Source organism: Pseudopipra pipra, chromosome 8 (assembly GCF_036250125.1).
Source record: "Pseudopipra pipra isolate bDixPip1 chromosome 8, bDixPip1.hap1, whole genome shotgun sequence".
NCBI classification, from domain to species: domain Eukaryota; kingdom Metazoa; phylum Chordata; class Aves; order Passeriformes; family Pipridae; genus Pseudopipra; species Pseudopipra pipra.
The window spans coordinates 7,106,183-7,133,786 of record NC_087556.1 but is presented as its reverse complement, the minus strand read 5'-3'; the positions used below and the strand labels follow the sequence as shown (position 1 = coordinate 7,133,786).

Here is a 27,604-nt window from a genome sequence, read left to right as displayed (position 1 = left end):
TCCCTTGGGAAATGCTCTCAAAAGGCAGCAGCAGCTTCTATTTACACAAGTCTTGTAGAAATGTCTTCTCAACTACAAACTTGTTCCCTAAACAACAAGATCTGTGAAGAAACATTGCAGTTACGACCAGTCCTTTACAATGTCCATTTCCTGCTCAGTTGGCACTCTTTCTGTATTCCTCCTCATAGTGTCTATTACTTTAAAAATATATGGCTCATATTTGATTTAATACATACTTTATACTGCTAAAAGGAAATAGATGACTGGAATCTCAGCAGTCATGTAACTAAACAAAGCTGAATACCCTGGCTTTGGAAAAATTCTTCCATTCACTACTGAGCTAAGTTGTACTTACAATTGTAGTCATGGTCTCTTCTGTCACCACCTTCAATGTGTCAACAACTGAAATGTAGCCAAGTCGCTTAGCAATGGCGAGGGCAGTGTTTCCATTCTAGCAATTGAAACATTTATAACAAAAGTTGAATGTTAGCAAGGAAAAGGGTAGAACCTGCTAACTAACAGTAGAAGAATGTAAATAAAGGAAAAATGAAAGTTTGCACGTTGGTGATTGAAATGAATATATTTTTGGGTAGTAGGATATAAAACTAAGTTTTTAACTCTTTGCAGAAATGGGATAAAAATGAAGAGATTTCCAGATGTTTGCTGTTCTAATTCTGGAAGAGATGATGGCATAGAGGATGCGGGGGCGACTGGAATAGGCTTCCTCTGCTCTTTTCCTCTCCCACCACGCGCACTTTTCTTTCCCACATTTCCCTTGCTCAAACACACATGAGGAGAGCGAGGGGAGAGTGGCCCCTGTGAGCCCCCCTGCACTTACCACAGTGAGCTCGTTGGGCGCCGCGCCGTGCTGGAGCAGGACGTTGATGATGTGGGTGTGCCCCTGCTGCGCTGCCTGGTGCAGCGGCGTGTACCCGTTCTGCAGGCACAGAAAGGGAAAAGGAAAGGCTGCAGTGGGGGCACAGCACACAGGCAGCCCCTCACAGAGCGAGCGAGGCAGAGGTGGGACACTCACCTTCGTTTTGGCATTGACTTTTGCAGAATGTTGCAGAAGGAAGTTAACAATTTTTATGTTTCCGTAGTGGCAGCCAACATGCAAAGGAGTGTATCCCATCTAGAATGAACATCAGCAGTTAGTAAATGTGAATATCCCACACGTGCCCTGACAAAAAAAACCCAACCGAGCAGACATGAAATAGGAAAAATCCTGTTAAGCTTTTTTTTTTCCTTTGGCTTATGTGAAAAATCCTCTAGCCTTGGAAAAAAGCACGCTTCTCATGAATGTCAATTCAAGTGCTCATTGAGTGGTTCCACCAGCTCCCTCAGTACTCTTGGGTGAATCTCATCTGGCCCCACAGACGTGTGTGTCTAAGTGCTGTAGGAGGTTGATGATCATTTCCCCTTGGATTATGGGAGCTTCGTTCTGCTCCCCATCCCTCTCTTCCAGTTTAGGAGGCTGAGTACCCAGAGAACAACTGGTCTTACTGACTGAGGCAAAGAAGGCAGTAAGTGCCTTAGCCTTTTCCTCATCCTTTCTCACTATGTTTTGCCCACATTCAATAAAAGGTGCAGATTTTCCTTAGCCCTTCTTTTGTTGCTATTTATAGAGATATTTTTTACTGTCTTTTACATAAGGAGTAAGATAAAGTTCTAGCTGGACTTTGGCCCTTCTCATTTTTGCCCTGCATAACCTCACAACACCCTTGTAGTCATCCTGAGTGGCCTGCCCATTCTTCCAAAGGTCATAAACTCTCCCCCCCCTTTTTTTTTTTTCTTCAGTTCAGACAGGCCAGTCTTCTTCCCTGCCGGTTCATCTTTTGGCACACAGGGATGGCCTGCTCCTGCACCTTAAAGATTTTCTTCTTGAAGAATGTCCAGCCTTCCTGTACTCCTGTGCCCTTCAGGACTGACTCCCAAGAGACTCTCTCAACCAGTCTCCTAATTTGCCCTTCAGAAGGCCGATGTGGCAGTTCTGCTGACCCCCCTCCTTCTCCAAGAACCAAAAACTATCATTTTGTGATTGCTGTGCCCAAGACAAACTCCAACCATCACATCACCCCCCAGTCCTTCTCTGTTGACAAACACAGATCCAGAAGGAGCCTTCCCTGATTGGCTCCCTCACCAGCTGGGTCAGGAAGTTCTCTTCCACACACTCCAGGAACCTCCTAAACTGTTCCCTCTCTGCTGTGTTGTACTTCCAGCAGACTATCTGTGGAGTTGAAGTCCCTCATGAGAACAAGGGCCAGCGATTGTGAGACTTCTCCCAGCTGCTCACAGGAGGTTTTATCTGCCTCTTCACCCTGGTTGGGTGGTCTATATCAGACTCCCACCAGGATATCTGCCTTGTTGGCCTTCCCCCTGATTCTTATGCATAAACACTCAACCCTGTCATCACCACCATTAAGCTCCAGACAATCAAAACATTCCCTAACACACAGTTCATGAAACAGCTACCTTTACTTGCTACTTTTCTCCATGGCATGGAGAAAGGCTACTTTTCCCCAAGTCTTCCCCCCCCCTCACAATAGGAGCTTGATGGCTTTCCAGCAGATGCTTTGCCTGGCTCACAGAGGGATTAATGGGCTTCTCCCTCTCTTGAGGTGAGTTATCGGGGTTCCTTTCCCCTCTAAAGGTCAGGTTTCATAGGCCCACTTGATGGGCTCTGAGATGCCAGAAGGGTCCTTAGCCACTGTTCCTGTGGGGCTTCCCCATTTTGCAAGTAGGCTGAAACTACACTGCCAGTGTAACATGTCCTTTTGCTACTCTGTGGGACTTCCAATGCAGTTGGTCCCATGCTCCATTACCAGTTTCTATGGAAAAATCAATTTCTAGACTGACAAATCATATATGATATGAGGAACACTAATACACTAAACACATGGTAAAATGCACTGCAACTATGCACTCCTGTTAATGTAAAAGAATTCTGCTTTGGGGGAAAGAGGAAGGTCTGAGGCTGTCTGAGCTTATTAACTTCAGTGGCAGAAAGGTCAGTTAGAATATATATGGGGACACATGGCCATGCTGCATGTCTTGGCTGCTGGTAGAGCTCAAACTAGCCAGAAGGAAAATACACTTTGTGGGATTGAACAATGTGGAACTAGATCCAAAGGCCAACCTTGTGGGTAGAAACAGTGAAAAACAGGCTGGTGTTGTACTGACCAGGCTCCTGCTGCTCCACAGTTTAAAGGTGAAAAAAAAGCCTTTGCTTTCCTGTTCTGAAAAGAAAAAGCTAGTGCCAAGAGGCAGAGGCACAGAGAGAGTTAAAATCTTCAGCCTGTCATCCCTCATTTTTACATCCAAGCCAGTGAGGTGTAGTCAGCTTAGGCAACTTGGTCAAAAGCACTGAGGAGACAAGTCCAGAGTCAGCCTGGGATTCAGAAGCCAGCACTACACCACATGTTCAAACCGTGAAGTCATAGCTGCTCAGAAGAAAGAAAGAAAGAAAGAGAAAACCTCAAATGTGAATTATTTCCACTAAAGGGAAGTCTCAAGTGTCCATGGGTTTAAACACACCATTTTTTTCATGTCACTTTGCCTCTGTTACTACTTTGCACAAGGTTACTTAATTTCAGTTGTATTCACACGTACCAGGAGATGGTAGCTGGTGTGTAGTTTTTTTCCAGTTATTATATACCCTTTGCCATCTAAAGCAACTACTAGGTTTGACAACCAGGATGAGTTAATCAGTGCCAGAAACAGCACTGAATCAAAATTCCATTGGCATCAGCAGAATGAAACTTTCTGCTGACTTACATGAACGTTGGATCAGATGCCAAATGACTACAAGGAGCTTTTCCTGCAGAATAGTTGCACGCAATAGTAAGAGCCTGAGCACTAGTTAAAATGAAATCATAATGAACTGAACTCTGGGACCTCCTCTTACAGCTACTGTTAGTTTAGGATTGGCCTAATAGCTTCCTGTTCCCAGCAGTGCCTGATGTCTGAGTCTGACAGGGCTCCCTGAGCTGCCCAGAGTCTTTAGTCTTCAGCAGAATGCTGAACTCATGTACCTCAAACACAGCTTCTACAGCCTCTGCTTCTACATGGCCCAAAGATAAACTTGTATTAAAAGATGGCCAAGTTATCAAAACAGTTAAAAAAAAAAAGCCATGAAATCTCCTACAAGATCTCAATTCCATTACCCCCCTTGAAAATACAGTTCTCTTAACATGACTAGCAAGGTCAAAAAAAAAAAGAAAAAAATCAGACAGCATAAAACCAACTGTGGAGATGAAATCCAAAGTCAAAGAGACCACCTGCTGGGAGTCTCCTGCTAATAACCCTAAAACATTAAAATCTGGAGCATATCAGAGAGCCAAGACCAGCTGATCTCAACTTCCCCTTTGAAGTGATCTGCAAAGGCTCCTCTCCAGCCTGTAACACTGAATACTCTGAATACTGAAGAAGGAGCTATCAAACCCCCAATATTTACTGCAGTGCAACAACAGCTTCCTTCTACAAATGGTACATACAGAGACTTACAGGTGGTACCTTCACAAATGGCTGGAGGAGCAATTACTGATGCTCTTTGTTGCTCCTGACCAGCCTGCTGTTTAAATCAGAGACTAAATGAAAACCTTTCCTCTTTCCCCTCAAATCCGTGGTAGAAATCATGACATTTCCAGGGTCATTATTCTTCCTGCCATCCTTCCTTGGTGTCCCAGAGCTGAAGCTGAAGGAGTCTTCCTCTGAAGCTCTCGGTGCTGGTGCCTGGTCAAGTGTGGCAGCTGGAGGTGTGTGCACTGAAAGGCAGCTTCTCTGCTACAGGCATCATGTGTGTCCCAAGTAGCCACGTGGGCACCTGCCAGCCTGGTGGCAAAACACCAGCTTCCTGCCTGAAGTCCTTGGAGAGGCCTGGGAGCTTTCTTTCAAGTTTGCCCTGCCCTGTGGTTGTCTCGTGTCATATTTGATGAGGCAGTGGCTAACACACCACAACGTCACTGACAGCAGAGTGACAGAGATCTGACAGGGTGGGACACGTCTCACTGGGCACGTTGGACCTCATCAGACACCACAGGACATCTTTCATGTTCATAGTCAGCAGCGTTTGTAGTGAAGGCATTGGTCAAAAGAAAAGCAGTTAGCAAAACTCCCTTTCAGTGCCTGAAACCTGGAAAGGATATCCTTTGCTTCTCAGCTACAGTACAGATTCCTGCACTCAACTGTTTCTAGCTCAGGAAGGTGTAACATTTATATCCCAACATCCCCATGGAAGTCAGGTATTCTGTTAACTTTTCTGAAACGCTCCAACTGGCATATTCTCCAATTACACAATTAAATCAACAATAAAAGTAGCAATTCTTAGGGCTACTTGAGCTTGCTACTTTCATTCTCTATAGAAAGGTGCCCAGGAGGCTAAAATATTTTGCTTCAAAAGATATCAATAATACAAAAAACCCCACAATCAAACAAACAAAACAACAATAACAAAAACGCCACTAAAAAAAACCCCAACAAAACCCTCACCATTTCTGCACAGCAGTTAAAGTTTAGTTCTAATTACTGGCAAAGCACCAAGGGATTTTGTAGGCATCCTAACATTAAAAAAGTGACTTCCAAGAAAATCAGGGCTTTTGTTTAACACAGCTCTAACACACATCACCTTCTGGCACTCAGCTGCTGTGCTGCTCGTAGCTGTTTTGAAGAATGAGCAGCAACATGGGAGTTAGCAGCTGGGAAGGGCTTATCAAAACCCACCAGACTAAGTGCCAAGAAAACATAAAATCAGAAATACTGAGCTTTTCATTTCTAATGGAACGCACAAATGCAAAGCATCCCTTTTTCTTTTGCCCTTCAGTTTTTATTTTTGAGGGAAATTATCACAAGCCTTGTTGTATATCATGTCAGTGAATTCAGTGAATTACTTTAATATCCTCCACTGGCAATAACCATAAATCTTAACAGCTTGAATTACTGCATCTTTCTAGTCATGCTGACTCTCAAGCTGCTGTGTTTTTGTTTTTCTCCCATAAATGGCAGACAATGAAGCTACAGTATTATTGTTTATAGGGCTAGAAATTGCTTTAGATCCACAGATCACAAAGCCTTGATTGAATGAAATGGGCAAACCTATGTGTACATACACACTTCCCTGCTTTGCTGAATCAGGGTCTAACACGTTGCAGTACCTTGCAGAGGTTCATTATTGCACATTATTAGGTTGGAAATTTCCACAGAAATGTCTTCATAACAACTGAGCACGTACCAAGAGACAAGGAGAGAGAGATAATGCACCATGAAGATATTACTGAAGATATCTGTATCTGTGTTCATTCTGTATGAAAGAGATTTTTCTCGATAGCACTTCCCTCCTTGCCTCCTTCCTATCTCTTTCTGCATCTGAAAATTAGATAATCCAATGGAAAAACTGGACTGCTGTTATGAACCATTGTAGCACTCAGGCTGGTATGGGGCTCCTGTCAGAACAAAGCAGGCAGACCTGAATAAATCTGAAATAAAGCGCCCAGCTCAACCTGCAAAAGAACATCATGACCTCTCAGCCACCATTATCTCCTACCAAAACCAGAGTTTTAAGAACAAAAGACAGTTTAATACTGGATTTGTTTTCCAGACAGTCATCAGCCAGGGACTGTGAGACCATCAATTCCCCCGGGGCAGGCCCAACACCAAGTGCAGCAACTGTTTCACTAAAATGACCTGCACTGAAATCAAAGCTCCAGATCCTGCTCTTCATCCTTGACTGAACCAACACTTTTCTCTCACCAGTCTTCCTTTGCCAGTCCATCATGGTAATGCTGTATCCTACAATTACATTATCCAGTGGGATAAACAGCTGAAAAATGACATGTGGAGACCTGCTGAGCCATGAAACAATATTTACTCGTGCCAACTGCCAGCACAAAAGCCCTGAAACAAAAGCAACATCACATGTACCAGTGCAGCTTTTACACTCAATATGACCACCAGAGAAGGAATATCTGCTTGCAGCCCTGGCTTCAGATTGGTTTTTAACTCCCAATATTATTGTGTAGGGACGAGCATTCCTTGTGTTAAGGACGATGTTGCATAACACATTTTCAGCATCAAAAACTCTTTAACATACTTTAAATCAGACACATAAATGTAATGTCAGAATAGTTAAAAGCCTTTGCTGCAGGACACTAACATTTTAAGCCTTCTGTGATCACTAAATTGAATTTTTAAAGCTTTCTAAATGTGAAGGGTTTTTAAGCAGCTCTGAAACTTCACCATCTGAAGTGTATTTTAATGTTGCTACATTTCTACCACTCTTGCATGTTAAGATAAGGTATTTTCTGTGGGTTATCAACTGGAGCTCAGTCTAACATGGCTGAGCTTAAAACTGTAGGAGCAGGCGTCACATAAAACTGCATAACAAAATCTCATTTTCAAGTGGTAGAAGCAGCCTTATGTTCTCTCAAAGCACTAGTTCTGGCCTGCTAAAGCAGTGTTGTTTACTTTTCAGCATTGACTTAGACTCCTGCAGCTCTGGGATTTGAGGCTATTTAGTTAATTGATGCAGCAGAACCAGAAGGATCCCATAACACCATTAATAAATGGACTTCAAAACCAGCAGCTATTCTTCCTTTCATGACCTTTTCTACAACAAAGCTCAGGAAAAAAATTTCTTGGGAGGGAAACCGCCCCAAGAGAGAACCACAGTTGCAATTGTTCAAGTCTAAGGGCAATTTTGAAAATGCTCGTAAGTTTTACAGCCAGAATTGATCTTAATCATACGGACTAATCCCCTGTACAAGTAATTTTCTGTAATACTGGAGTCTTTTTCTTCCCCACTACTGCTTCAAGGTACGAAATGTGTTTCTGACCCATCTTCTCCTTTAACCACCTGAAAAACCCCAACAGTGTGTGCAGCCCTCAGAATCTGAGCAGGGGTAAGAACTCCCATGTGTCAGAACTGCAAACTCTAGATGTTTTCACGGGAGTGTAAGTTATATATAAATGATGACTAAAGAACATGTACCAGAGCAGGAAGATGATAGCTCATTGGTCCCTACTCAGGAGTTCAATGACCTGCTGATATTAAGTTGAATGATATGAAGTGTTCTCCCCCTATTGACAGATACTGTGCTGGAGTGACATTAAACCTGTGCTTACTTATCCTGGGGAAATGAGAAATATGATAAGGAGAGAAACTAAACAAAGAAAAAAGTAACAACAATAACAACAAAGACCACTGAACAGTCATCTAGACCACAATAATTGAGGTAAGAAAAGCACATAGATGTGAAATGGAGGGAAGAAGACAGGTTAGTGGTGACACTGCTGGTAACAGAGATCCCCAGTATAATGTCACTCTGAACTGTGCAGCTTCACTGACTTTTAAGGCACGGATGACACATCTCTGCTTCTGTATGTCCAAAGGAATGAATCTGAACTGGACATGCTGGACAGTATCATGCAAACATGCAAGCATAGCAACAGTGCTTCTGGAGCCAACTCAGCTGTTGCTTATCTTGTCCCCCAATGCCTCTGGTTTTAGAGGCAGCACGCAGAGACCTTTTATTCCCATGGAACAGTTAATCCATCTAAACAAGAGAGCTTGTAACTACGGAGCTGCTATTGTACAAGCCAATCATCTGAACTTCACCTGCACAGAGCATGAGGTCAAGGCATGGTAGTTCTTACAACATAACATTTTTCCTTTATTGTAGAAGTTCAGAGCTTGTCAGTTCTTTCCTTAGGAACTCAAAATGAGTATGGTAGGCAGGAGGACAAGCTGGTGTGGGTGTTCCTCACCACAGAAGCCTACAGGATTAATAATGCATGTTTTCCCAGACAGATCATTTCTTACATGCCAAAGGAGTCCTGCTTAAATACAACTTGACTTTGCCTGACTTATGAGTCCCTGCCCCACTTCCTGACAACTACAGAGCAGTCCCATGGAGGCAAATGTGTACTGGGAAACTATTCTTAACTCACACCAGTTACATATATAACTGAGGAATGAGGATGAACAACAAGGGATTTACTGTTGACTTCTTTAAAATTATATGACTATTACTGATGGACAGGATTCATGCTGCACACAGTCAAATATGACTGCGTTTTCCCCCCTGCTATGCCTAGTGACTAGTTCAATTTTCAGAGATGCAATTAAGGAAATCAGCTCCATACAGAGAAGATCTCTGAATGATAAACTAAAGCCTCTTTTCTGTGTCTCCGCTGTGTGCCTGCTTCATCCCATCCCACCCTGCCAGGCATGAAGTTCAGTACAGAGCTTCTGCAACTGTGCCAGGCCAGCCCTGAGACCCACGAAACACACCCTGCCTCTCAGCTGTGACAGTATCTCAGAGGTTTCCACCATGCTAATGTGACTAAAAGGCCACTGCAGTCCAGAATGGGATCCTATTTGGACACTGGAGAGCAGGCAAAGGGAACACGTGACTGCCTGCACCTGTCAAATGTAAATGCCTCCTTAGACTGCTTACTATTTGTGGGGCAGAGAACAGTGCTGCAGAGAGGGAGAAAGGCAAACACCCTGACAAATTTATGGGCTATGAGGTGGTTCAGCTTTGACCAGTTAAAAGAACAGGTTCTGCAATGTCTTGCTACAGAAACCAAAACCAGGTAGAAACTATCTCCAGGAAGGCAACCACATGCATCTGAGGAAACTGTGCACAGAATGAACCAGGGCAGATCTCGTGTGCTGCTGGGTGACCTGGCTGATAAGAACCCCAACTGATTCATCTTTAAAATACAGGCTGAGGATATGTTACAAAAGTAAAAGGCTGGAGAAGCTCCTGGGATTTCAGCAGAACCATTTCAGTTTTATGTCAGGATAATATTATTGAAATAGTAGCTGGTACAGTTGGAATTATACTGTAGAAAAATCCCATGACAATGACTTTTTCCTCTGCCACAGATTATAATCAGCTGAGCTGCAGCCAGACATGATGATGGACTCAGCCCTTTCTGAGCTGTCAGTGTGATGATAGAATGATAACACTGCTGGACAGTCTGACACACCTGGACATTTCTGGGATGCAAGCACAGCACTCAACTTATGGCATACATCTAGCAGAGAGCTGTGAAAGCTACTGCTCTGCACAAAGGGTGCAGGTCAGCTTGAGGGACTTGGTTCATTTAGCTGATTTGATCAGCTATGGTTGAAGTATTTGATCTCAACTAATTTCTTGCCCAGCTAAAGGAATGACCCCAAGATCTAGACAATGCACGAGGAATGTAAGTATAATCAACACTGAGATCATTATCATTAAATTCTGAGCACTGTACACCATTAGTGAGCATAAAGCCATTTCTACAAAGGCTCTTGAATTTACTCCAGGCCATCGATCTTAAAAAGCAATACAGCGAAGTGGGAGGTGTCATCCCTGAGGGTCTCAAAAGCCATCCCCAAGCACCTTGGAAATCCACGTATCTTATTTAGGAGTCTAAATATTAACTTTAGGCAAAACTATTTTTAGGCAACTAAATTTGAAACAGACCACAATTGCATATATGTATTTCATATTAAATAACAGTGATAAAGAATTTCAGATTTGCCCTGAAGAGTTAAATGTTTCACCTCTAACATTTTTTTGAAGGTAGAGTAGAGCAAAATAACTGACAACCTAACAGTTCCCTGTTTACCAACAGGAGAACAATGGCCCAGTCTGAACTTGGGACAACAGAAAAAGCCAGTTCCCTAGAATGTACCAGTATGATGAAATAGTTCCCTCACTGCTATGCTTTGCAAAACAAAGCAGCTTAGAAATTCAGAGGTACCCAGCCATGGATGCTGAGCCAAGCTGTAGGAAAAGGGGATGATCTCTAAAAATGAACAATAGCTTTACTTGCAGAATCATGTCTATGGATGGCTGTTTAGCATCAGCTCAGGGGAAACTACTTCCATAAAGTTTCATGAAGTTTCTTAAAGTTTCATGAAGTCTCTTTAGTCATGAGGAAAAGTATTTAAACCTTAATAGCATGGAATGTCTACATTGCATTAACATAGTTTCTCTTGCTGTAAGTAGATGTTTCAAGTAAGGGTTCTCCTGTGTTTTGTTTCTACCATCAGCTGGATGGAAAGCAACGTGAAACATGTAAAAAATACCAAAAGCAGATGAGATTATGCTTATGGTACAAGATTATATGACTCTATAGAGAGAGCTCAAGATTTTGTAAAAGTTTCCTTAACCAAAAAAAACCAGAGCAATCCCACTTACCTTCAGTGAAGCACAACAGTAGGACACAATCTAAATCTATATTGATCTAAATATTTGGCAAGAAATAAGCTTACTACTCAAAGACTGAACTTAACATTAAACATTTAGATTTACATCTCTTCAGTTTTCAGAATGTATTCTACAATCATTTATTACAAGGAATGTTTCTCTGCTGTGATTTTAGTTTCACCCTGAAATCAATTACCAGTCCAGTCTCCAGGCTCATGCTTCCCTGAAAGGAAATATTTCATGCTGACAGCAGAGTTTGTACCTTTGTCTGTGAATCAACAGCAGCTCCTTGGTTGACAAGAACCTCTGCTACATTGACCCTGTCCTCCTGAGCAGCCAGGTGGAGTGGCGTCAGTCCACTCTGTAAATTAGAAGCAACAAATCTTCAGAGGAGGCACATGAATACTAAAGTGCAAATTCAGGTATCAGTGAGACTCAAAACATCCTACTGAATTTAAAGAAGTTATACATTCCACTCTCACTGTGCAAGGTGCTTCCTAATCACACTGTCAATCTGCAAGGAAGTACAACTCAAAAGCCAGGAAGATGATGTTTGTTTTACACAATGAACATTTGTTCAAGCAGTGTTGTGTGTGGGATAGCAAATTGGAGCACTTTAAGAAAAGTCACATAGTAATTTTTTAGCTCCTAATTCACTTCCTTAGAATGAGACTTTATAATCAATATTGAATCATTGTTTACACTTCTGCAAGTTTTCTAGAATTTACATTCACTCAGATTTATCCTTACCTTTACTTGATTTATCCTTACTCCTTTACTCAATCATTTTCAGACATAAACACAAAAGATAAAACTGCATTTCTCTGAGATCAGGTCTATTTCTCTCTGCTCAGGGAGGATACAGACTTGCTAGTTCACACGTACTGACACTTATTTTTCTATACCTTATTATTTTTCTTATCTAAAACTTGAGATCTAAATACCCTTAAAACCTCGGAAAACTTTCTGTCACATAAAAGGCCTCAGATAAAACAGGTGGAAGAGAGCATCTGCTGAGGAGATGTTTTTAGGAATGAGAAAGAATATCCTTTACTTGTAAATCTCAGTTTGTTTTCTCTCCTCCTGTTCCTACTGCCTTTAGCGTCAAGGACAGAAGAGCAGGTGGCAGCAGTTGGCACATCAGGCGGAAACACTGGCTAAGTTTCTTACCCTTGAACCCAAATCCATGTCCACAGTGCATTCCCTACCAAAGGCAGTTATTCTGAGTGTCCCATTGTACTTTCCTCAAATATGCAATCCTGGTAACAGCACACCTTAGGTGGGTCATTGCACAAATATATAACAGTAACCAACTATAAATTACCTAATGGAGCCTGGATATTGTGGGCCAAACCTTCTAAAAACATTTAATAAGTGCCCAGTGCCCACACTGGAGCTCTGGGTATGCAGCTCCCAACCATTCTGTGGATACTCAAGAATAAATGCTCTTTTTATTCCCATTGCAAAACTCAAAAGTCTGTGCTATAAACATTTGGCTTAAAATGTAGGTGCTGAGCTCTGAGGAAGCATGCATTCCTGAGAGAGTACAAGGTGAACTATTTTCAAAAGGTGGCGTTATCAGTATAATGAGAAACTAGAGATTACAACTGAACAGTAACAGATTGAAGGATGTTGCAGGTAATTAACCTCTGGTGGGACTGAATCAAAGTGCCCAGCAGCTTCAATCATGCTCTCTGTATTAGTCTCAGCAGCAAACCCATGATAGCCAATGGGATGCAGAATATGCACATGGCGAAGTTCCCTGGGGTGATACAAAGTCCATCCTGCACTGCACGACCCCACACACTCGACTGAGACTTGAGAAAAAAACCAAACCAACCACATCTGCAAGAGAAGCTTTCTCAACAAGGACCCCAAAGTAACCAAATTGTAAAGGAGCAGGAGAACACAGCAGTCCTGTGCAGCACCAACCACTGCCTCAGAGGACACTGAATCTTTCTACCTGCTGAGAATGGGAAACATTTTCCATGAAAAATTTTTCTATTGCCTCTCTGCTCTAGCCACATAAATCCCTACTGAAACTTCACTTGACAATATCAAATAATGATGTCTAGTGGAGCATTTAAAGAATTAAGGCTGCACATTTGCTAGAAACATTGCTATAGAGCAGACTTAATAGCCTATAAATTCATAGCTACAGAAACTAAAATCTATTAACTTTCCTTTCCTGCCCCCAGGAGAAATTACACCAAAAGTCACTGCGCTCTAAGCAACACCCTCTGGGGAGGAAGAATCACTGATATTAATGAACAAAATCTCAAACTTGCTGTTATTATCCCATTTTAAAAAGTCAGCTTCCCTTAACAAGGTATCTGTTACCATTAGATGGCAATAATTGTTACCATTTGTTGGTATATGTCACTTCTTTGCTACAAGATATTATAGTGTTAAAAATGTTACAAATACAAAAAGTTATGAAAACATGAAAAGTGTTACAATTACACATGTAACAACTGACAAATGCTGCCATTAAATGGGCAGGCATATACCTAGAGGCTCATAAATAACAGGCCCAGCAACCACTGTGGGGTGGAAGATGTTTTCTCTCTGGGCATGTTTTGGCAGACTAGCATAACGTGGAAGGAAGGGAGATGGATTAGGAAGTTCCACTGCAGCATGTGCTATCACTGAAACTTGGGTACTACAAAACACAGTTCATTTAATGTGACATGGCACGCTGCTCTCTTGGCTAGAAGAAATGATGATGTGCATTCAAACACCTGCAGTGGCTTTCAACATGTGCAGAACCACAGTGGGTGGAATCTGATTGCAGGCCCCCATCCTTCTCCTCACCATGCTTGTTCATTGCCTGGGCACCAGGCAGGGGGAACACTCACCTTGTTGCTGAGATTTACATTAGCATTTCTAGAAAGGAGCAAGGACACCATGTCCACGTGGCCGTCCTGGGAGGCGAGGTGCACAGGGGCGATGCCCTGTCTGGTGACAGCGTTGGGATCAGCACCATATTCCAGCAGTGTGGTGGCTATGTCCATCTGGTTTTTCTTGGCAGCTATGTGCAGTGGCGTGTAGCCATTCTGTCAACAGAAAGCACTCCATGGCAAACCACTCATTAAACACCGTGATAAATCACCTACCCAACTCCATGAATAAGTATGTCATTAGTTCCAAAAATTCTGTCAAACGTGCTCAAATACAACATTAACTAGTTGTACAAATGAATGTGTCAGACCTCTAAGCAATCTTTTTTGCAAGAACTGCTACAAAGAGAAGGATTCTGAAATAAACATTCAAAAATATCTGTTCAGAAGAGGACAATCTATAACAACAGGAGTTTGAGTTTCATTGCACAGACATTTGCCACTTTTCCTTAAAAGTACATAAAAAAGAGCAGGATGTGTGTTCATAACTCAGAACAGCTGTTATTGTTTGATTTTCCCCCCACTTCTCAGTTTGAATGAAAGCATTATGTACATGAAATATGGTCTTTCTTGCAGCATTTAACCTAAACCTTACTGACAACCTGGTTTTGTTCAGATCAAGGGAAAATTAAAGAACATGACTTTAGAGTCATGCATTCTTTATTTTTTATTCGTTCCAATATGTGTACCCAGTGAGCCCTCTACTAAAAATAAAAGTGCAGTATATCTGTTGCATGGCAGAAGACAGATAAATGGATATAAAGAATAACTGATTAGCATGCCAATACCAAAGCACTGATTGAGGTATGACCAGCTTTTGGTACAGATTTTGATGACTGTTTAATCAAGAGCTTTCTCTCTTTCAGAAATGTATTAGCACTCATTATCAAGTAAATGGCAAATGTGCACACATTTGCATGTGACTATGGGAGAAGGTCAGGGGGGATGAGACCCAAGCTGCACAAACCCTTCTGTGCAGTATCATAAGTACCATGTGCATCTCAGATTACACAGCCCAATAAATCTATCAAAAGGTACAAAGCATTCACCTGGCTTGGCTCCTCCCTGCACCCACAGGGCAGCAGGAATGGACTAAATGGGAAGGCAGGTCCCAGCAGATGCAGGGCAGTGCAGGTAGGGGTGGGGAATAAATACACAGGGGCACACAACTGATTACAAGAGAGCTTTAATAGCAACCTGGCAGCCAAGAGATGCACAGCACTAATTCAACGTGGAAAAGGTTCTGTAACCTTCAAAAGTCAATTCAAACTCAGTTCAGACCTTAGTACTAAGATATTTGAAAAGGACACTCATAAAACAGAGCACCACAATCAATAAGGGGAGTATATGGCTACCAAATCTTCACTTTGAAGATAACATGCTTCAGGTAATACAAACACAAGCCTCTCCCTTAGACTTCCTGCATGATTCTGTCACGTAAAATAGCCACTGCCACATGACCACCTAATAAATCCTAAACGCTACATGCTAAATCCTGAATATATGCTAAACTGTGTATTTTAAATGGAGCTCACATTATATAAAATAACAATTGCAATTTCCAAGCCTTTTCCTCAGAAATGGGCATAGATTGCTTTCAGTGGAATGGAAAGCAGCAGGTTGCCAAGAGAAGAAAAAAGAGAGCTGAAAAATAAAAGCTGAAATTCAGCTCAGTCCCAGTCTGCATCTTCTCTCCATAAGGGCAGTGCTCTGTCACTTTGCATAGATAAAGGAACAGAGAAGTTCAGAAGGAAGGGTATTGGGTTATTCTGGTTGCCAGGGAAAAGAGAGGAAAAGGGAAAATGGTTAAAAATTAGGTATAAGCCCCATGCGAAATTAGCCACAAGCCTAAGTTTTGCCTATAAAAGAGAAGAATGGTTCATGAGAATAACTGTTTGTATCACAGCACTGTACTTTGACACGGCCAGTTCCCTGTCACTGATCACTCTTGCAAGTGTTGCTGGGTGAGGTTAATGAGCCACTCTTAAGATCAGTGTTAAAGACAGCGGTGTCACAGGAAAGGCAACTGCTGACGAAACTTAACTTTGAAGCCAGTGATGAGATATGACATAACACATTTATTTACTAGACCTCATTTACAAAAGAAATGGGAAATCATCTGCTGTTACCAACATCATTTTTCGCATGACTGCGTTGTGGGTGCCTAAAGCAACAAACATGTTAACGTTAATTTTATTTAGTATTGACGCTCTGCTCAGTGTTGCTGTGGCTCACTTGCTGCAGAACACTAACAAATGCTTTCTTTTTAGGCACACTTACAGCTGGCACTTGAAGGCCTGAAGTGGCAGCTGCAAAACTGTCCTGTTATAGATGGGGAAGCTAAGGTGACCTGACACATGAGTTTGTGCAATATTATACCACAATGTATAGTGCTCCCACCTTGGTTTGGACTTCCCAAGCCCTCGGCAGCGGCTGCTGCAATCCCTGCCCCTACAGGATGCACAGCTTCTGCTGAAGTTTCCTTCAGTGAAAACTGGGTCAGTGCCTTCTCATCCTCTTCAGAAGGCCCTTTCTTCCCCAGGGTGGTATTCTAGAGTGCTGTGTTGCAGTAGTGAAAGATCAGAGATCACTCCAGTTCCCCTCCTGGGGGCACTGCTCTGGCAGATTGCCACTATGGACAGTATTGATTTTAAACTGTGAAGTTGCTGCTGGCTATCCATGTTTATTTAACTTTCCTCTCTTTGCATTACAAACTCTGGGACCTACCATGTGTGACAGACTCCATCCTCTTCTTCAGCCATGCAGAAGGTCTCTCTGCTGTGGCTGTACTCAGCCGTGTGTGAGAGGATGGCAATCAAGGAGAGCTGTCCATCTAGCTATGAAACTGCCTTTTTTCTACTAGCTCTGCTTTTTCCACAGTATTTTTTGGCAGTGGTTTAAAGAAAGTGTCTGGGTTGTTTCAGATGAGGTATTTGCACTGCACTTACCCTGCTTGAACCTATTTATGCTTCCACCCTGCTTTACCTACTGTTGTTGTTCAACCATCGATTATACTTTGATTGATTATACTATATATCAATCCCATACTTAAAACTGGGATCCACAAAAGATGTAGACACTTTAGGCTTCTCTAAATTCTTTCTTCTATGCAGAACTAGAAAAAACTTAAATATTTATTCTTTCATATTCTCTGAAACCTTATAGTAGGTGTTGTCTTGCCTACAGGAAATTACAATCAAAGCAGGACTGTGACTAGTTTTATTTTCTTGCCAGTCCATTTACACTGGGGTGGTATTGTGAAGCACATTAATAATTACATATGTTGTGCTGAGAAACTTATCACACCTCAGAAGGGGGTGTAGCTGGCATTTATCCCAAGCTTGTCCCGCACAGATGTTAAGATGCAATGATATAAATTTGGCTGGCTTGGAGAAGTTATGAAGAGACTGAACAAAGCAAGGCTCAGTATTGGCTGAGTGTGAATGGCACTGAATCTAGAGATTTTAAGTGTTTCTACATCTCTATTTGCTTTTTTTACTGCTATTTCATTCACCTGCAGAATTATTCTAAACAGCTTTCTGTGGTTGTGAGACATTAATAAACAAGGTCACTGAGCCTCCTGTAACTGCAAGCATACACGGCCTAGAAAGAACAGAGGTAGATAGGGAATAAAGTGACACAAAAAGCCCAGGTATTGTTCCCCCAGAGTGGCCAGTACTTGTACCTTGGCAGAGGCGTGAGGTGAAGCTCCCTGGTCCAACAGGAGGAGTGCCACTTTTTGATTATCGTAGTGTGCAGCTACATGCAGTGGTGTTAAACCGCTCTAAAAACACATGCAGAACAAACAAGTGCTGTTACAGAAGACCCTCTCCAGGGAAAACTCGGGAGTTTGGAAAATTGGAGTAGATAGGGTGAAAAAACACATTTGTTATTCAGTCCTGTATCCAGAGTCTTTGATAACTTTTCAAAAAAATGAAACAGAAATTTGAACATCCTTACTGAGCTGTGAAAGCCCCCTTCACTTCCCCCAGGGAAGATGAACAGAGGAGAACATATCTGTGCTGTCCCCAGGACAGAGTGGGTAAGGAGGTCACACCCTTGGCAATGTTTTTCTTTTACTGCAGTGGATAAGTAAACTGTCCCTTGGATCTGTAAAAATCCAGGATGGACTAGTTTAAAAAGCTTGAGGTCCTGTTGGCCTTTGCCCCCTGTCATGAGCCCTGGGGAAGCAGAGCCAAGTACTCTGATAAGAACTCTAAGTAGTCTGGGCAGGAACGTAGGGGAATGGTTTGTCTCCATCCCCCTGCGTGGGAATAGAGAGCACATCATTTTGTTGCCAATTAATGACAAAAAAAGTCACTTTTGTCAAGAGTTTGCTGGTTCTTGGCACCCTCAACAGGGACTGGAATACTACATGAAACTTACTCCTGTTAAACACGGGCCGTGGATACCAGTGTGATGTAAGTAGGTAGGGGGATATTATTAAAATACTATGTGCTTTTAGATATTTCCTGGGCAAGTGGCAGTGATTTCTTCTGTCCTACCTTTCCAGAAGCATCAGGAGATGCATTCTTCTGAAGCAGGAGGTTGGCTACCTCAATTTTCCCATATTTTGCAGCCACATGTAGCGGAGTAAATCCTTTCTGTAAGAGAAAGCAGTTATATTGCAGCTTTGTGTACTTTTTTCAGGGTAAGGTTTGTTTCTGATCTACAGGGATACTGCTGTTTCCATCCATCCCCTTAAACAGTCCTGGGGCTTACACAAGCCTGCAGATTCTCAACTGCCTTGTTGGCCCTGGAGGCCCTTCCCTTGCAAGGCAAAACACTTATCTACATTAAACAAGGGAAGAGTCAGGTTCCTTTTTTCACACTATGGAAGACCCAAGGACAAGCTTATCAACTCTGGTCAGGAATTTATGCCCTGCATTCCTGTCATTCCAAGAAAATGCAGGTCTGATCACTGGGATGTGTTACACATCAGCTTCTGAGTTAAAGCACAAAGCTTTATACCCTTCTAATAAAATGTAGCTCGCTCTTACATTATTTGTATGGGTGTATGACTCTTGCAGCACTTAACTCACAAGCAGCTTTTGCTACAGGGACTATTTTACTATTGAAGCTATTAGTTCTGCAACTCACTTACCTTGGTAATGATAGACAAAGATGCACCATGATCCAAAAGAACAGAAGCTACATCTTCATGCCCTTCTCGAGCGGAAAGATGCAGGGGTGTGTAGCCAGACGTCGTGGCTGCGTTTGGAGACGCTCCTTGCTGCAGCAGCTGCTGCACAATGTCTGCTTTGCCCAGCCGAGCAGAAATGTGCAGCGGTGTTTGGTCATCCTAAACATGAAGGAAATAACACAGTCCCGCGTAAGAAAACTAAGGCTCGCATTCTGACAGAAAATATTTGCCCAGATTCTGTCACTTTTCAAAACTGCAGACGAGCGTTAACTCTGCTGAGGTCTTACCTAGTGAACACTGCACACTGGCTTTCTTGATGCATCACAAAATATTCCAGACAGGAACGTAATCCATAAGAGTTAAGAAACTTATCACTTTTCTTCTTAATCTGGATTTGCCTCACTTCACTTTGCCACTAAGGTGCATTGAGTTTCCTGTTGAACTTGAGACCTTTCTTAAAGCCAATGCACAGCTTTGTCCCTCACATCTTGATCTCTTATGATTCCCAGCAACATTTAACAGCTCAATCAGTTGTTTGGGATGAACTGAGGTGCAAAGCATACTATTGCCTAGAAGTATCATAAAGTATCATAATTTTTGTGTTTGGGGTTTTTTTTGTTGTTTTTTTTTTTCCGGTGACCAATTGGTTTGGTATTTTGCAGATAACTTCTCAGTAGATGTAACTGAAGATAGAGCACGGTGTGCAAATTCACTGTTGCTTTCTCCCTTCTTATTCAGAGCACAATAATCTCAATAGTTTTGAGTATGGGGGTTGTCCTGTCATGGATATCATTGTCTGTTTCTTCTCTTTCACTGAAAATACTATGATGTTTGTGACCTTGTTCTGAGTGTCTAAGGGATAATTTCTCCCTTGTTATTTGATTTAATATTTTTGTCCTCCCCATTCTCCACTGTACAGTCTTCGGATTAAGCAGAGTTTCACATTATGGCCAAACATCTTTATCTCCCCACTTTTTCCTGCTGAATTTCTTACCTTTTGAGCACTACTACCCCATGTCCTACATTCTGGGCTGTTCTCTGCAAGGGAGACTTCTGTCCACGCCCATCCTACAACAGTGATTTTACACCTTTGGGATTTAGGATGGGAGATTGTCAGGATGTGAATGCTGCTCCTCTGCAGGACAATTCTCCTCTGACTGCTGGAGAGACTTCGTGGTTCTTAAATCATTCCAGTTTATGGCTGCTTCCCACAAATTTCTCACAGCTGATGTTAGCACTGGTGTATAATCTACTGCTTGCATTTAGCTGTTATTTATGATAAACTGATCACAGGCAATGGCAGTTTGCACAAACTAAATCATTCTGTGAATTTACTTTAAAAAATATTTGCATGACTGTGCTTCTGAGCACGAGCTGTTCACTTTCAGGGCTGTCTTTGGAGATTTACAGACCACATGATTCACTTCTATTGTCAGGCTGCTTGCAGATACGAAGTGCATCTGCTATAAATATTCAGCCAGAGTTCCTCATAAGTAGATATTCTTACTAGTAAACTAATTTGTGAGCCAATTCACACATAGTTTCACAATGAAAAATAGATTTCTTTGAAATTGTATCCATTTTATTACCATCTGGGTAAAAAATAATTCCTGACTTACCTATTAAGACTGCTATTTATTGCACCCATTTATCTCTTTACCCTGCCTGTTTCATGGAGTTCTTTCATTTCCATAATTTTGTGTGTTTCTTCATGTCTCTTGACCCATTTCTTTTTCCTCTACCCTTACCCTCCTGAATTCCAATTGTTTCTATAGGATCTGTTCCTTCTTTCCAGCCCTCTGCTACATCCTTGTATTGTGTCTCCTCCCTTTAGGAGGTGTTCTTTAAAAGTACAACTATTTTTGAATGCATACAGGCTGTTGCTTTAGGGATATGACAGGAGGCACCAAAAGCTTAGGGTTTCCAGTTCTGCTGAAATAAAAGCAGATTTAAGGTATTCCCCTCCCTCCTCACTTCCCACTCCAAAACAAAACTCTTCAAACATAAGATAACCTATACTAAAAACTGGCAAAAAACCCGAGGGTTGGTATCAACTTGACATCTGCCTTCTCTTACATACAAACCACTCATGACTACAAGTAAGAGGGCACATAACAAAATATCAGTGGTTATTACATGACATGGCTTCATCTCCCTTTCTCTCCCTGAAGACACGTGCAAGGTGAATGTGAGTCCTTGCTCTGTCAAAACAGACTATCCAGGTTTATTCTACCTGGGCCATCACCTTACCTTGGCTTTAGCCTCCACCTGGGCTCCGTTTTGTACCAGGTATCGCACCACCTCTGTCTGGCCAGCCCTGGCAGCCATGTGCAGTGCTGTTTCTCCTCTCTGGTGTGCAGCAGCAAAAACAAAATATCAATTAAAAACAGACTCCAGGAAAAACAAATGCCAACAACGTTTCATAAATACAAAAATAGCGAGGGCCCGGTTCAGTGTGATCTCCACTAGAATACTTTGCTGTAGTTGTCTGTGAGCAAGATGTAAGATTAAGTCAATATTTGATCTCTCTGTATGCTGCAAAGCAGTTTATTGCGGGGTCAGTTTCCCAACACAATAGTGCCTTTATCACTGCCTTTTGCTGGAAAGAGACAGTGCAGTCTTTATATTTACTAGCATTTTACTAACAGTGTTAAAAATGATGTCCATTTAAATAGAGTTTAACGTAGTCAAAAAACATATTTCAAATTTCATATATTCAGGCACACATGTATTTGTCTTTTCTTTCTGCTATGCCTTATGCCCCTGCTGATTTGTTATCTGACAAGCACTGAGCTGATTAAACAAGAAGAAAAAATAGTATCATTATTGAGTACATTCGTCCAAAGCTTCATGGACTTAAGAAAAGACAAATCCAAGGAAGCCAGAATAAATGCAGGAGGGAAAAGTGCTTTCTACATTTTTGGATGTCAGTATGTCTTTAGGTATAAACACCTGCTAATTTCCAAATGGTGCTGCATTTTTATATAATCTAATAGAATTAACAGGTAAAGATTTACAGAATGTTGCCTTCTAACTGCACCTGCGTATGGAAGGTGAAAGGGAGATTTTGAGGCCAAACTACTGCAGAGAACCAAAAAGCTTCTGCTTTCCTTCCACTTCCCAGCTTTCAAATATCCATCTAACAATGACTTCAGTTTTTACACATGCCCCGGGAGCCTTGGGGCACACAGCACACATCCAGCAGAAAGGCAGCTCAGCCGGCTGGATGGACACAGGCAATATGTCCCAACAATCTGCTGCAATCTGTTGATAACAGCACAACTTTCCTTAAATGGCAGACCCCCGGGGTCTTGGGAAAACAGTGCTCAACAGTCAAGCACAGATCTCAAAAATTACATATGAAAAGCTACAGTGTGTTCTCATCCTTTACTTCAGAAAATCAAGAGGAGAGACCCCACTTAAGGTCAGCCCCTTTTGAGGTTTCAACCTGTCAAGCATCTCCCGAGTAGGAGCCAGCAGGCTGCACTTTCCCATGACTCCAGCACGAGCCACAGCTGCTGTGGAGGTGGATGGTGAACATCAGAATTAGGCACTTCTTCACAGTGCTGCTCCCAGATATTACAGTGTATTCCCAGTGCTGCTGTGCTGAGAGGGGAGCTGTTACTCACCACGTTGGTAGTGTTGGGTGATGCTCCATGATGCATTAGCTGCGATACAATATTTACATGGCCCATGAAGGCAGCAACGTGGATTGGAGTTAGGCCCGACTGGAAAACAAATCAAAGTCCAGTTTAAATGCCTACTTCCACATTCCTTTACAAGAATGTCATGGAGAAAACATAAGTTATTCCAAACTAAGTAAACTCCAGTGCTTGCTCTTCTGAGAGAGTCTCATCTCCTCAAAACCATATACACATGCTTAAAGTAAAGGGCACACAGAATTGGAAACACCTATGAGTATGATTCATGAGCAAACATGTAAACATTCCAGGGATTCAGTAGTTCTCCATCAACTAAGCAAAATTTCTTCTTAAAGCATTTGCATCTTGGAACAGAAGGAAAAAAATAAATAAACTGTAGAAGCATTCCTGGTACAAAGGTAAGACTTTCTGGAACATTCAGCTAAATGCAAAAAAAGATGCAGTGTCCATTGTCCTCAACAGATCCAGTTGGCTTTGGGGTGAACAAAAAGGTCTATTGAACTTAGTGGTGAGCTCCATCCCCACTGTTTCTCCAGGAGAAAGGGAATTTGAAACTGGCATCCAGCCAGAGAGGCCCAGACACAAGTGACACAGGCTACAGAGAATTCCCCCTTCCCTCAGGTCTTTGTGGCACTATCACCATCATAAATCTGCACCACTGCCCTAATACAAGATGTGAAAGACCAGCTGGAGAGAGAGGGAGGGAGAAGGAAAGGGGAAAAAGGGAGCAGTCTTTTAGCAGGACATGACCTCAAGGATTTTGCTTTAGAAATCTAATCAATAGTTAATATTTCTCCACATAGAATTATCCTAAAGCCTCTTCACAGCTGCTTCGACACAGCTGTACCAATACTCAGCCAGAGGCTGCAAAAGGGGGTTTTGCTACCAACAGGAGGAGAAAGCTCAGTGGATCTCTGGAAATCCCCTGATTTAGGCAGCTTTCCCACAGATATTCACAAGTCCCAGGAGGGTAGAGGTGAGAAAAACACACTTTTTTTCCTTTCTCATGCAGAACAGCAAATATGAGCAGGAAGGCAGCATAACTGGTTCAGTGTGTTACTTCTTTTACCTGTTTCGAAAAATTTAGTAAATGCTTTTAAAATAATAGAGTGATGGAAATACAAGGCATGTTGTCCTCTTAGACCATAAAGCACCAACTCATGCTGCAAGGATTCAAGCCTGCAGTGAAAAAAAGGTGCCAGTATTTGCAAATGGAAGTATGGAATCTATCTGGAAAACAGAATTCACCATATAAAAAAGGTAATAAATGTTACCTTTGATGCACAGTTTCATATGCAACAGTCATTATTTGTGACAATGATTATTTGTTTCCTCTTATTGCATTTGCATTGTTTATTCACAACTTGCAACCAACACTTGTTTGCTCTCAGATTCCTTCAGGGAGGAACACTCTGAAGCTTTCTGGCCAATTTGTTTTGAGGGCCAGATACAAACTTTGTTTCTGACTTAGAGAAATAGCAGCTTATGGGATGGGTGCTGAGTACCAACTCCTAATTCTGCCTTGAAAGGTTGGTACTATATAGTCAGTGAAAGAGGCAGGAAGGTAAAGCCCTGCAGTAAAGTATCATCCTGAATCCCAACAAATGCAGTCAGATGTGGTTTGAGATCATATGAGATCACAAGTGAGGCAGGAAATAAAGGAAAAGCTCTTGCTTTTGGAAAGCTTTTGCTCAAAAAAGCAATTCCAAAAGTACAAGACCAGACTTTTAACCTGGTTCACTTGCACCAATAGTGTAGCTAAGTGTTGCTTTTGCTTCTGTTCTCATAATTCTTTGAATTTAAAAGGGATAAAATGGATTTGATAGTGTTTCTACTTCCACACCGACTACTTAATATAGAGGAGAGGCATCTCAACCCTTCCATAAAGGCTGTCTTTGTGTTTCTCACTCCCCTGCAAATAGGATTTCAAATTAAACTCTGAAAGCTGCATCTACAACCCCTAAGGTTTTCAAAAACTAGTCTGGATATAGGTAAACTATAGCCAGGGCAGGCTCTACTCTCCTTCAAGCAAGCCAGGATGGGAGCTCTATGGTTTGCTGCTGAATAATTAAAATAAAACCCCATGCATTAAATGAAGCTCCATTTTGTGGAGATGAACTACTCCCCATTGTACCTTGCTTAATCAATGGAATTCCTTGCCATTTCCTAACCTGGCTTATTCCACAGGGTTCACACATTCATATATGTGATCTTTCCTCCTCTCAATTGGTAGAATATACATAGACAAAAAATATCCTGTAGCTACTTAATTAATCTCTAAATTGTGCCAATAACTGGGTGCACACTATGTCATCCTGGCTGAAGTAACAGCATTTTGATTTCTGTCTAGCTGATCTGTGATGCCCCATGATGGTGGGTAAGCATAACTTCTGTGTGGAAAGGGAAAACAAGCTCTGAATTAAATCACTTTTCAAAATAGGACTTGGTGAAGCACAATCTTCACCTTGATCTCTCAAATATCATCATCTTTGGTGCTTTAAATTACAGAAAAAAGTGACAGAAATGGTGGATTGTAGAAAAAATTTTTCATATGTTATGTTTCACTTGTTTTTCCAACTGTAATCCCAAAGCATATAATTTGTTTGTGATTCACAAGGGCAACTGACTTTATTATTCAGTTTTATTATTTCATAATACCTAGCTGAAAGTAATTGCTGACTTGATGGTCCATGGTCTTCCAGAAATATTCAAATATTAATCAATACAGTTACAATGAAATTTGTAGGAAAAGCAAACACAAGTGTGAAAAGACCATTTCTTACCTCAGTCACAGCTTGAATTGATGCCCCGTGCTTCAGAAGAAGTTCCATTACTTTTATTCTGTTTTTCTTGCAGGCAATGTGAAGAGGTGTGAAACCATTCTGTAAATGAAAAAAATACACTTCTTGATACCCCATGTGTCCTTAAAAACTAGAATTGGGTATGGAATTCATGTAAAACATTTTTCAGTTTTAACAAAAACACCTCCCAGAACTTGTTTTGGCTTTATTAAATTTTTCATGTAAGAGATAGGTCTTTTTCTTTTTAGAAGGTTTTTCTATTTCATATAGCAAGTTTTAATTATGAAATATATTGCCTACTCCAGTAATTAATTTATTTTTAAAAATTCTCAGTTCACCAAAACTATCAAACCCATTCATTTGTTGCTTACCATACTCATTTTTAACTGGGTGGAGTTTTTTTCTGGAGTTTTTTTTGGGGGGGGGGCAGGGGATTGGGGTGGGTCTTTTTTGGTTGGTTTTCTTTTGAGCTTTTAGAACTGCTAGTAAAAAAGGCACATTACAACCTCTGGAATTTAGATCTTCTAAACTATTTTTACTACTTTTTTTTTTTCATTCATTATCAGCCAGTTTACAGCAACTACAACTATTTTGCCTCCCCACTTGCTGTTTATAGTGAACAAAACCCATAATACCTTGACCAAAGACATGTGAGGACAGGTTGATCTGACACAAAAACAGAGGGGCTGAGAGAAGGGAATCTGTGGAGCCTGTACTGTTTTCAAGAGAGTCAATCCCTCCTGGCTTGTGAGGGTTTCAGGAGCTCACATAACATTTCAGGAGCTGAATGAGTTAGCATCAGGCTGTGAAACCAACAGTCAACCCAATTCATGTCAGAACGTAAATTTGTTTGGAACAATTACTGAAAAACAAATCAAAGAGACATTCTAAAAAGAACAGATTGCAAGTTCTTGAACAAAACACATTGATGCATTCTGCTTGTATGCAGTTTAACTGCACTAATGTATTTTGTTACTAAAGTTGTTTTTAAAGCAGAAAGGCATATGACTCCATTGACATAATTATACAATACCACAAATATTCATTATGTAACTCATTCCTACCTTTTACTATTTAACATGATTGAGAGCTAATAAAAATTCCCCCGGTTTTAAATGTTGCTGATTCTTTTCTCTGTACAAACACTTAGAAAATGAGGGTTCTCTCCATACCCAAACCTACAGCAGTTACGTCTGCAGCTGTTTCACCTATTCAGAATCATAAAAAGCTACTGGGAGGCAAAAGTGCTCTAGTTACACTAAAAATTCATAAATCACTGTTGACCGTCTGTAAGCAAAGGTCTGCTCTGATTTCACAATACATTATCAACACTCTGAACCTTGAGCATCCTCTCTTGGGCTGTAGCAACACAGCACATCCTCCCCGCCAACATCAGCAGGCAGAAAATAACTCTCAAATGAGTCTCACCACAACTTTGGGAGAATGTTTAGCTGTGAATAGTACCCCGCTGTGTACTCACCAGTGCTTTGGCATTAGGATTAGCTTTCTTGTCCAAGAGAACCTTGGCAACTTTGTAGTGGCCACAGTGGGCGGCGACGTGCAGCGCAGTCAGATAGTCATTAGTGACGTCGTCTACAGGCACGTTGTGCTGAATCAGAAGCTGAACACAGTTTAGATGATCTCCTTGTGTTGCCATGTGCAACGGAGACAAACCATTCTGCCAACAGAAAGACCCAACACGGGTGGGTTATAGGATGCTCAGAGAAATAAAACTCCCCCGCGCTGTTCTCAGAGCGTTTGTTGTATGAAGAATTTTACAAGCCCAGAGAGCACCCAAAATAAACTTACCATGTTCAGTGTAACAATGAGGGTTCTTACTCTAGAATTTAGAGCTTGTTTGGTTAGAGTTTGTAGGCAGCTCTACATTGAAAAGCCATCACAA

General features: G+C 41.6%; 1 protein-coding gene across 22 annotated transcripts in view; it reads right to left on the bottom strand.

The window, feature by feature from the left end:
- ANK3 (ankyrin 3) overlaps positions 1-27,604 on the bottom strand; it is a 365,805-nt gene that overhangs the window by 85,469 nt on the left and 252,732 nt on the right. For all 22 annotated transcript variants that reach the window (XM_064662384.1, XM_064662403.1, XM_064662386.1 and 19 more), the window contains 12 exons: positions 27,182-27,379; positions 25,684-25,782; positions 22,868-22,966; positions 21,489-21,587; positions 19,200-19,397; positions 18,601-18,699; positions 17,781-17,879; positions 14,054-14,251; positions 11,458-11,556; positions 1,034-1,132; positions 839-937; positions 356-451 (listed from right to left, as the gene is read on the bottom strand). In XM_064662384.1, the coding sequence (XP_064518454.1) occupies positions 356-451; positions 839-937; positions 1,034-1,132; positions 11,458-11,556; positions 14,054-14,251; positions 17,781-17,879; positions 18,601-18,699; positions 19,200-19,397; positions 21,489-21,587; positions 22,868-22,966; positions 25,684-25,782; positions 27,182-27,379 (1,482 nt within the window). The remainder of the gene's footprint in view (positions 1-355; positions 452-838; positions 938-1,033; positions 1,133-11,457; positions 11,557-14,053; positions 14,252-17,780; positions 17,880-18,600; positions 18,700-19,199; positions 19,398-21,488; positions 21,588-22,867; positions 22,967-25,683; positions 25,783-27,181; positions 27,380-27,604) is intronic.